The sequence below is a fragment of the Sinohyriopsis cumingii genome, chromosome 7 (assembly GCF_028554795.1).
Source record: "Sinohyriopsis cumingii isolate HCF-2022 chromosome 7, ASM2855479v2, whole genome shotgun sequence".
NCBI classification, from domain to species: Eukaryota; Metazoa; Mollusca; class Bivalvia; order Unionida; family Unionidae; genus Sinohyriopsis; species Sinohyriopsis cumingii.
In genome coordinates, this window is record NC_142967.1 from 61,627,038 (window position 1) to 61,639,049 (window position 12,012).

Below are 12,012 nucleotides of genomic sequence, written 5' to 3' on the forward strand. Positions count from 1 at the left end.
CGTTCAATATTCCCGAGACGGAGGATTGGGGTGTTGAAGCGAATCATCCTCCCTCTGCGCTCCCCAGAAGAAAGGTGAAAGAAGACTGGGGAAGAAGATGCGTGTGTGGCGCCAGGCCAGGACGGTGCAACCATTAGATAGGTGCATCAGGAGTTAAAAAAAAAAACAAACCAACAGCCCTTTTCAGGGCTACCCAATACTCTAGAAAAGAAATAACGATCGATTTGCCAATGTGCGTAGGTAGAGTAGTGTGTATATAAACACTAACTCTTTTTTAAAAAATGTGAGAGTATGTGTTTGTGTGTTTGTGTTTGTAAGAGTAAAGGTATGTTTGTGAGAATAGTAGATTATGGGTTTCTTTATTGTTTCTTAGCAAATGTGGAGAGTATAGTTTGGGTTATATTATATGAAATGAAAAAGTAGGGGGATGTTTTCCTTCACGTCAGCGCGTTGTTTGGTCATGTACTAGGTAAGATCCATTTTATGTTTTAGGGGATGTTTTCCTTCACGTCCGCGCTTTCACTATAAGAACCCACAGTGTTCGTTGTTCAAACCATTCTGCAAAGAATAAAAAGAAGATGGCGTCAAACCAAATGGACAAATTACAAACCTTGCAAGACGTTTTAGACAACTTAGGAATAATGGAACAGATGCTAATAAGACTCGTTGAAGACCATTATTCCTATAGTCCCCATCGTGTAAAGATGGAAATTAATAACTTAAGAAAAGCAAAGGACAAGATTAGTGGTGTCATGAAAGAGATAAAGGAGGAGAAGGAGGATGAAGAGGAAAGAATAAGAATACGCAAATGGAACGAAAAAATTGAAAAAGAAGAAGAAAATGAAACGAGGAAGAAAGATGAGGAGGAAGAGAAGAAGAAAGAAGAGGAGGAGAAGAAAAAAAAGAAAGGGAAGAAGATGTGTAGGAGATAAAATAAGAACTTGGTGGAGAAAAAGAAGAAATTAGAAGAAGAAAACCCAAAGGCCCTTTTCAGGGCCCCATATTTCTCGAAAAGAGATAGTCTTTCCATTGCCTACCCCTTTTTTATTTTTTTTTTAAAAAAATATAAAAAAAATCCCATGTTCAATTTCCCTTGACGCTATAAAGGCCCACTTTAGTGAAAGCCCTTGACGCTATAAAGGCCCACCCTGTTTAATTTCCTTTGACGCTAAAGTGCCCCACGATTTTTTCTTTCTCCATGTTAATTTCCCTTGACGGTAATCTTACCCACGATTTTTCTCCATGTTAATTTTCCCTTGACGGTAATCTTGCCCAAGGGGTCTTGTAATGCTAATTCCCATTGACCGTAAAGAGCCCCCCTTCACTACTTATAATCTTTGTGAAAACTGTTGAATACAATACACTGTAGCCTTGCTGTGTACAAAACAATGACACAATGTACTGTTGTACTTCGGTCGTGCCGTTCACTAATTGTTTTCATATTTTTACTGATTCAGTAATTTTTTGAAAACAAATTATATTTTATTTTAATTTTGAAACACAAATATATGCGCCTTTTAATAACTTGAATGAAATAGAACTGGTATAAAAATTTATAATTTGCATGTTTTCGTATCCTATAAGGAATTTAAAAATGGAGAGAAAAAAAAAAGATGACCGATCCTTCTTTGTCACGTATACGTTACTTACATGTCCTAAAAAGGTATTTTAGTAAAAGCCATGTCGATGTAATCATTCATTCAGGAGAAGTGGCGATACAAATTTTAAAGATGTCCACCATGACTACCATGGTGGATGTCAGATCAGCACCATTTTCGTTTAGTATCATTTACAAGTCATCGGAAGTCTATTCATGAAAACATCAGGTTGATATGACCATCTATTATGGAGACTGAATATGCATCAAGAAAGTCTTGATCATTTTGTCGGAACATTATAGAGGAGAAGACAAGTGCAAGAACCTTTCACATGATGATTTATTCTTCTTCTATATCTTTATTTTGAAGATAATTCGTTTTGTAATACAAATATTTTTGTGTTTGTTCAAGACACATTTTAAATGAGCTTAAAATTCCTCATTCGGTCGAATTTGGATCTGAATTATCAAGCACAACTTTTATACAAGTCAACCCATGATCATGATTGATGTTGTTATGTCCGTTTCCTAACATATATTTAGACTGCCCTTTTAGATCATTAAATCACAATAGACAGATAGACTGACAGACAGACGAATATGTGTTTGGTTTTGTGGGGACAAATGTCATATTTCAGAACATGATACATGATGCCAATATATTTGGTTGGGTGAGAACTCCGGAGGAACCCGGAAAATAAAACAACCGTCACACAGGAAAGCTTTCTCACATATCCACATTGAACGAGCTAGGACTCTAACCAACACAGAGATGAAATGAGAGTGGTCTGTGAAGACGAGGGATTTGACCAAAGAGAGAGAGAGAGAGAGAGAGAGAGAGAGAGAGAGAGAGAGAGAGAGAAAGAGAGTATGTGCTTATGATTTTTAACGTAGCTTTAACAATTCTTCAGTCATATCGCTACGATATATGCAGTGTGGCAGTTTATAATGATGTCCAGCACTGGGGCATCATGACGCAGACATGTAGCATGATGTCCCACCAAGTCACATTATCCTGATACCAGGCCGACCAGTCCTAACACTAATCTCTTAATGCTGAGCGCCAAGCAAGGCAGCTGTTAGTACCATTTTTGTAAGTCTTTGGTATGACTCGGCCGGGATCGAACCCACAACCTCCCGCTTCCGAGATGGACGCTCCAACCACTAGACCACCGGAGCGGAGAGAGAGAGAGAGAGAGAGAGAGAGAGAGGCATACGTATACCTACAATGTCCGGGATAGTAATGTAATTTACACACTTGTTTTTTTAAAATAATTGTCTACCGTAAGCCAATAATACTCTCTGATATTATTTCAAACGTTTTTTATTATTACTGTAAGTGGTCGTTCATATGAAGATACTTTAAATTGTGTTATACTTTATTAAAATAAAAACAAAAATTCCTAGACTCTTATATAATGCCTGACAGTTGGCTTAACTCTCTCTTTTTTTCTGTCTCTGGGTATAAGATATAAAGAAACGTTAGAAAGAAGAAAAAATGAATTCACATATCATTTGTAATGTCAATTCGTAAATTAGTTATTTTTTTCAACTACATTTGTAAATACAAAGCTACCTAAGTATATCACAGTCAATAAATATATTTACGAGTTTTCTTTTTCAAAAACATGAACATGAAAATCATTCTCTATGAAAATATCATAACTACATTGAGGGTTTCACAGCATTCAATCGTAGTAGTCTCCCATTATTATAAAACTACTCTATCGTGAAAATCCATCTTTTGATTGCAGCTACCACTACCCACCAATTACAATGCATCATTAAAAAAAAAAATGAGTACATCAACAGCATCAAGATTATTTCCGACGTAAACCGTTCAAACATTCTGTAAATAAGGTATTATTTCGATAAGTAAAGAAAAAGTCAATCAGATACTTCACTTCACTTGAATTACTGGCTCCGTTTCGGTATAAACAAAATCGAGCCCTTAGCCCTGTGAGAATTTTAAACTCAAACTAGGTTCATCATGTATTTTTTCACCGAGAAAGGAAGTCATTCGACTAATGCCAAGTATTTGAGTGATTGACGTTGGAGTTATCTAAATGCTACTGTATTTAATTTGTCACTCCTCTAGGCCACAGGTTCCCAAACTATGGGTCCCGGGCTTGCTGTACGTAATATATTAATCATACACAGAATACACGAAAGTGGTCCGCGGGTGCAAAAGTATGAGAACCATTACTTTAGGTCAGTGGTTCCCAATAGTTTCAAGAACGAGGACACCTTCTAAAAAATGTCGCTCACTCCACGCGATATTATTTGTACTTTTAAGCTACGTTAACTGAGAAAATACACACATATCCTTGGACTAATCCACGGTTCCCCCAGGGGTCCAAGGCCAAAATGTTGGGAGCCACTGCTCTAGGTTAATGCTACAGGCTCCCCGGGCGCGCCCGCGATTCTTAAGGGAGAAGTTTATCCCAGCTTTATTCTTGTATAGTGACTGAGAGTACACCCCTCACTACTGTAGGTTAACCCTCAGCGGGGAAATGGGTTGACTAGGACGGGAATATTTGTTGTGTTTGCAAGATCTCATATATAATTTGTGCATCACCATGAAATTTACATTCAGACATGGGTTTTTGCCATGCGTGACTACTTCAATTCGATATTTCAGTTATAATTACTTGAAAAATGTAATTTTAAATAGGCCCATATTCTGTACAAACCTTTAGTAAGTACGTTTATATCTTTTAAAGAACTACTTTTTACTTTTTTTTTATAAATAGCTTTATTCAAATCAAAATTTATTTACCTAATCAGCAGGTCTATAACAATTTATTGCTTTGAACGAATCGTCTTTTATGCGAGTACCCTTCTGGTGTCAGATGTGTTATTTGTACATTTGACCATCACTCTGGCTAAAACTGAACAGCAAGAAACAAAATCCAAAACTTTGCTCATCCCTCCCACACCCAGTACATGGCTTTAATTTAAATATTAAAACAAAAGCCTTTAAAGTCACCGTAGCTGCCTGAGAAAAGATTATTACCATGCTTAGAAATGTGAGATGATCAGATTCCGAGTTTCAGTCGTATCAACTGATTTTATACAATTTTCTTTACAATTATTGTTATTATGTGTATTTTCTAATATATCCCCTCTATTTGAAAGGGGTTATCTTCCATGCAGCTTTATAAATTGTTAACCATCACACTTTTTTTTACAACATTTGTAAAATCGCTACATTTTATGATAAATGACTATATATTTTCTTCCTACAGTTTTATGCATTTTTGATTTTATATTTTATTATTAAATCTTTAACGGGCACTGTATATAGGAAGGGTTGTTTTGATGCGTCATTAAACCCAATACATACATACTAATTTATCTCAATCTAACCCATACAAAAATCTTATTTAAACAAATTTGGCAAGCGTGGGAGGAATAACAATTTGATTTTCGCCAAATATTGAATATTGATGGCAATGAATAAAGAAGGAACTAAAAAAACTATATTTCCAGCCGAGTTACGTAAAAGACACAAGAACAGACACTGATTTGCGACAAGATAATGTTATAAAAATTCGACTGGTTAATATGAATTCCAACTTCTCTAGCCAAGGTTTTGATGTTGTGTTAACCCGATCTACACCTTGACGGATCGTTCAGATTATTTTAGTGCTTTGTTCTAGTGACAGTGAGTTGTCTTCCTTAGTATGTAATGCCAACTAGTCAATAAATAGCATGTAACTGTGGTGCATTGTACGTCGGCCGAAAATGGTGGAGGCATTTGATTTCAAATGGATTCTTTGTAAATTTATCAACAAAAGTTTGATTATATAAAGGAGAAAAATCATTACAAGTGTATTTGAGGAAAAGGATTTATTTGTAAAAATACGGACCACCAGTGGAAAATTGCAAGTTTATGAGTCCATTCCAAATGTGTGTTCCCCTTGTCTCGATTTTGTAGGAACAGTGTTCAAATTTTTGAACAACCTGATTTTGATTTGATGTGATGGCTTGCCACCACATAAAATTAAATTCACAGACTCAAGCACCGAAATATCTGATTGATCCGCCAAGGTGTAGATGGGGTTAACACGTCAAATCCTTGACTAGCAGAGATGTATAGACTCGTGAATTGACCTCGGTTTGAGATGGCTTCTGTACAATTTATATACGAATGCTACCGAGTAGTTAGGCGGTACATGGATGAATTCGTCGCTCTTGCTGATCTATGTAAACAAACGTTTTATCAAATCGCTATTTTGGCACAATCGGAAGCTCGTAATGTGGTCAGTTGAAATCTAAAGGTTAAGGAAAGCTTACTTAACACATGTAGCAACACTTAAACACCGTAAGCTTCCATTTTGGTCTCCACAACCAATCGGCGTCAATATCCTTCTTGATATTAACTCATCCGTGTTATTAACTCATCCGTATTATTAACTCATCCGTGTTAGTAAAAGTAGGTCAAAATATAGTTGAGGACCAATAACTGTTTTACGTTCTGTGTGAATAAAGGTACGAGTTTCTATAACTTCTTGGTTTGGTTCTGGTGTTGTCAAGGGAACGGTAGTTTCGTTCGTATCGATAATCAAAATCATCGTCAAAACTTTGGTCACTGTCGGCAGTAACAGGTCGAAAGGTATTGTACACTGAGGTGGCCGAGGCAGCTGAATTGGACAGCTTATTTCTGGCGGCCACCAAAATATCTTGCGTCCTGGGCGAATGAATATCATCGGTTTCTAGAAGTATTGGCGGTGAACTCCTGTCTCGCACAGGTACATCAGAAAAACCTGAAAAACAGAAATGAATATTTGGTGATCTCACTTTAAGATATGCACATATAAGAATGTTAAATTTTCCGGTTGAGGGGTAGGGTGGGGTGGTGCTTGGAATTTGTGTTGGGAGCAAGGATATATTTTTTTTGTTTTACCTTAAAACGAAATACATTTTTTTTATATAATAGAATGCATACAACAGGGGATATTTTTTTATATATACTTCCAATCACAATTAAATTTGCATTTAAAAAAAATTCCAACCCTCCAATCCCCGAAAATGAAATTTTTGGTCCCCTAAGTAAACCTGGTTATTTGGACCTTTCGCCATCTGGTCATGAATAGTGGAAATATAATCTAGCAGAATGGAATAAAATGCACAGAAAACAACAAAAAAACGAAAAAATAATAATAAATAAATGTAAGAATATTCTTGAAAGAATAAGAAAAGCGCGAAAATCGAACAAAGAGGAGCTTTCCTCGTGAGTGGTATCTGACAACGAAGTTTCGCCTCCTCATTTTACAAAAACTCAACCGAAGTACTTGACACATATATAGCGAGTCGGAGTTACTTCAAAGGAATGATACTGTAGACCGCTCCGGTGGCCTAGTGGTTAGAGCGTCCGCCTCGGATGCGGTAGGTCGTGGGTTCAATCCCCGGCAGAGTCATACCAAAGACTTACAAAAATGGTACTAACAGCTGCCTCGCTTGGCGCTCAGCATTAAGAAGTTAGTATTAGGACTGGTCGGCCTGGTGTCAGGATAATGTAACTGGGTGGGACATAATGCTACGTGTCTGTGGCATGATGCCCCAATGCTAGACATCACTATAAACTGTCACACTACAGACATCGTAGCGATATGACTGAAAAATTGTTAAAGCTACGTTAAAAATTCAGATCACACACACACACGCACATATATCAGTATATAGAATCCACACAACTAAAACAATAGGGTCGTCGTAAGGAGCGGACCTAACTTGCAACCATAAGGAGCGCTAAGCCAGTGGGCTTCAATTTGGAGGTTGCTGTGCGCGTTTTATTTTTTCAGCACAAATTTGAGACGGCCCTGATTGGCATTAATGATAATAGTATCAAGATGGCCTAATTGTTTAAGCCAGTGTTTGTTACGAACAGCTGGAATGAGCTGACATAATTGACAAACGGCAAACTATCTCATCTCCAAAAATTACTCTGTTTGGCAAAATTACTATAATTAAATCCTTAATTTCATCCATTTCACACAACTATTTCAATCTCGATCCGATACACCACAAGTTTTCACTGAAAAGCTTGATTTAATATAAAGACAGATCACGTGATCTTGTCAAGGTCATAAGCGTGACACTATAAGGCTATATAGCGCCACAAAAAGGCAATATCATGAAAATGATAATGAAAAACGTTTATTAGAGAGCGATAAAAATTGAGTAACACGATATGGTGGAATATATCAGGTTCCCAATCAACGGGAAATGTAAATGTTCTTTGTAAAGAGTAACAAGATAATAAAAAATAAATTGGGATGATTAACTGTACGAATGTTAGTTAAAATACTCAAAAGAAATAGGAATGCACGCACGCTAATTTTTGTAAAAGAAAATGTTAGCTTCCTTCAAGAAATTAAAAATATAAGACACATTTACCGTATCGAGTAGTTAGTTCCTTAATGTGCTGAACATTGTAGTAACGATCGTGTGTGGGTTGGAGATCGAAACAATCCATCATAATGTGCTTCACAGTGAAGGGTTCACTGCAAGCAACGCACTCAGGTGGGTCTTCGTCCATTAATATGTATAAGTGGGTTATATAAATATGACTAATTCTAATTTTGCAACGACCACCTCGTCCATACCGATGGTTCTGTAAAAAGTAGATCATTCGCGGATTCGCCTAAGGTTGGTGTTTCATTAGTCCTACATGTAAGACGTATCACATGTTATTTATGTTTTAGTGTAGCCAAAAACATAAATATCAGCTTCGAGGTCTTACATGTAGGACTAGGTTTTTCATCAGAAGGAATTTGTTATTCACATCATCATTCCACGATGCTTGCCACTTACATTTTATATGAAGTTTAAAATCACTGGTATTTAAAATCAGATGCTTGTAGAGAGAGGGCTATTTTAGCTAGGCGGTCTGCTTTTGCATTGCCTTTAATAGCTACATGGCTGGGAAACTAACAATGCTGTAAGAGGTACACAGGTCGGTATGTTGATGAGAATATTGTTCAGTAATGGGTTTCCAACTACTTCTTGTATAGTGACTGAAGTACTGATGGTGAATTGGACAATATGATGGAGTTAAAATATGTTTGATTTCGATATGTTTCAGGGCAATATATTATGATGTGAATTTCACTAATGAAGTCTGCTGCAGCCTCTTCGTCATCCATCGAGCCGCCAGTGTATACTCCATCTCCTTACTAATATGTCCCAATCTGGCCTGTAACTGGTTGATCGAGAGTGCAAAAAGTAATCCTATCTAGGAAACAGACTCTTCCTTTCTAAAATCTGTCTCTTCCCCCAATGGAAATTCATTCTTGTTGCAATCCTAATTAATAACGATATGTTATCGAGAGATGAAATTTTACGATAATGGGCGTTAAATAGACGATAAGCACTATCACTAAAGTGTAGATAAGTGTAGACGATCATAAACTTACTTGAATCTTTGGAATCTCGTATCGGGGTAGACGTTACGTTGGGCGTGACCTGTCTACTCCTCCTCAAGCGCTGAAGCTCCTCCTCCTGTTTACAAACGGTGCTTTTAGCCGACTCAAGCTCCGTCCTTAATCTCGAGCAGAGTGCAAGAGCACCCTTAGCAACGCAAGTGGGAGGCACAATTTGCCCTTCAAATGCCCTTCTAAGGGTTTCCTCCCCTAGAAGGCTGAAGTTGATCGTATCTATCAAACCTTGACGTTGTTCTGCGGTTAATTTGTCCTTTTCTGTAAAGTAAATATAAAGCATTCATTACAATAATTATTGCCACTGGGAATCATAATGAAACGAATGAATACCAATCATCACAGGATAAGATAGATATAAATTTAAAAAACAAAACAAGCAAACAATAGGCCATACACAATATGGGCTAAAAACAAAATCCTTCGTGAGTGTGTTCTGTTATCTGGACGCATCTGAAATGTTGTTTGGTGTCCACTGAAAAAGAACATTTGCAAGATCTCAACTATAGTATTATATATATTGCTATCGTCATTAATCCGTCGTTATCTGCGGGGAGGGGGTCTTATTATGGAAAGCCGATAAAGTGGCTGCTATATGTATATTAGGTATATTCTCTGACCATACATTAAATGTAAAAATTTCTGTGCAGTTGCCATGCAAATGCAGTGAAGGTTTGGAGCACACTGTACAGTTATTTCATTTGTCCTTAAATATTAGGGAAAGGGACGACCAGCGTGAATATTTTAATGTAAACACTACCGCCTCGCGACGTATACCGAATACTCTCTTCTTGCACTGATCCATAAATATAAACTCTTCGACCAGATAATAGCAAAATGTACCCTTTCACCAACAATTACAAAATTAATTACCGATTTGCCCCAGTACATTATGTTTGCCCTACAACATAAACGAATGCGGCTACTATGTATATGAATTTTGTAGGAGACCAAGATTTATCTATTTATTGCTCAGTTATTAGATCACGGTTTGATGGAGAGGTCAAGGGTTCAGACGGATCTGCCATGTAAATTTCGTGCATTAAGTTTTACATCTTTCTTCGTTGCCCTTCATTATGTGGAACGAATGATCTTGAAAACCATGGGCTTTTTAAAAACACGCGCTATTTCTGCACCAATGTAAATACTTGTGTTACTGGCACAGAAATGGGATAGTCAGCTCGATAGATATTCAAAATATATTACGCGGCAATTTTGAGGTGCACTTGTACACATCGCTCAGATCAGTCAAGAATAAAACTTTATTAGATTGGTGTTCGTTACTCAGTGAAATTTTCAATTTACATTTTGTTTACAATCATTGTTCCTTGATGAGAAATATTTGCTTTTACCCATGTTATGGAACAGTGTGTCACCCGAGCTGCTTACAAATTTACACGACGCGGCAAGCTCATTAGTAACCCAGGTGTGCCTATATAGGTAAACACGCTATGGATTTGAACTCTTGTACAGTCTATAAATATATATTTTTCCATCTGACATTTTAATTCGCTATCAAATCGTGGATAAACATAATTTATCAGACCGATCGAGCTTAGCAATAGGACATGACAATAGAGACACTGGTATATATAATGCAACAGAAACATTAATTATAATTTGATGAAACATAGCGTGGAATCCGAACACTATAAATCGATATTTACATGTATTTTATCTGGAGGCCGTTCAAGGATTGCACGTACCCTCAACGTATTAATGTCATTTATAAGTATAGTGTTTTATCTATGCAGGTGGTCCATTAATAATAATGTAAACTTTATGCACAGATATTGCTTAGACAGAAGTTTACACCAAGTAATCTGTGAAGTGGATTGGAGAGAACGAAAGTGTCAACTAGCCATTGCAAAACTTAAAACCGGCACGAGATCATCGATGTTGTCTCCTAATAAGTGTATCAGTACGATGTAATACGGATTACTCAATAGATGAGTTATAATACACGGGGGTGGGAAAATTGGAGGTGGTGGTATTTTAGATAGGCATTTGCAACCTACGGTTCCAAAAAGACACCCCATTAAATTGAAAAGAATATGTTTAAGTAGTAGAAATTAGCGTGAAAACTTGGTAACTACCTTTCATTAGGCAACGTTTCTCAGTGTGATGTCTTGATATTTCTGTTGATTTTGTGTATCCAATCAAATTATTTAAATTAAAATGTGTTTTATAGTATTTTCGGATTCATTGCCGCACCAAAGAGAACAAAAGATACGGATACTAATATTTCGAAAAATTGATCTCCGAATTTATTTAAAACAGATCCAAAACCACCAAAAGAAACTGACTAAACACGAAATATGTCATTTTTCTTCATATTTTTGGACACTTTTTGGAGGAAGAAATACCGATTCTTAAATAGAAAATAATTACCAAACAACACACGGGGGTTCCTTCGCATATCGTATGAATATTTTTAAAAAAAAGAAGAAACCACTGTCATTTAGAGGCTTTCGATTGTGCACTTTTGGAAAAGTTAGACAATAATGTGAACTTAAAATGCTTTTATGGTCATGCATCAAACTTACCACTCTATGTCATGTCCTAAATATCATGTCCTAAATATCATTGGTTTTAGGAAATGGGCGGTATACCAGAGGTTATACTACTAGCCCTTGCTCTTCGTCAGTTGGATAAACCAGCTACATATAATTTGCTTGTAATTTTCTCTTTCAGGAACACACACACACACACACACACACACACGTGCTTGCTTGACAACGGCGCAGTAAGAAAACCCTTTTACAGCGTTCGGAAGAAATCAAGCTCTTCGTCAGGGGAAGAAACAAGTTACATGAATAAAACAAACATTCAATACAAAGGACGACTGTAAATCCGAATTTCTACATGTTTGAATGAAAGGAGTGGAGTAGTATTCAAACAGAGATTCAATAATAAAGACCCCCCCCCCCCCCGGAAAAAATTGATGAAAAACGGTCCTAAAATGAGTAAGCT

At 36.8% G+C, this 12,012-nt stretch overlaps 1 protein-coding gene across 1 annotated transcript in view; it reads right to left on the reverse strand.

Annotated features, from left to right (window-relative positions):
* Positions 1-2,900: 2,900 nt before the first annotated feature.
* LOC149795366 (uncharacterized) overlaps positions 2,901-12,012 on the reverse strand; it is a 43,629-nt gene continuing 34,517 nt past the window's right edge. The window contains exons 2-3 of the mRNA XM_089965140.1: positions 9,019-9,300; positions 2,901-6,366 (exon numbers count right to left, since the gene is read on the reverse strand). Of these exons, the coding sequence (XP_089821266.1) occupies positions 6,071-6,366; positions 9,019-9,300 (578 nt within the window). The 3' untranslated portion in view covers positions 2,901-6,070. The remainder of the gene's footprint in view (positions 6,367-9,018; positions 9,301-12,012) is intronic.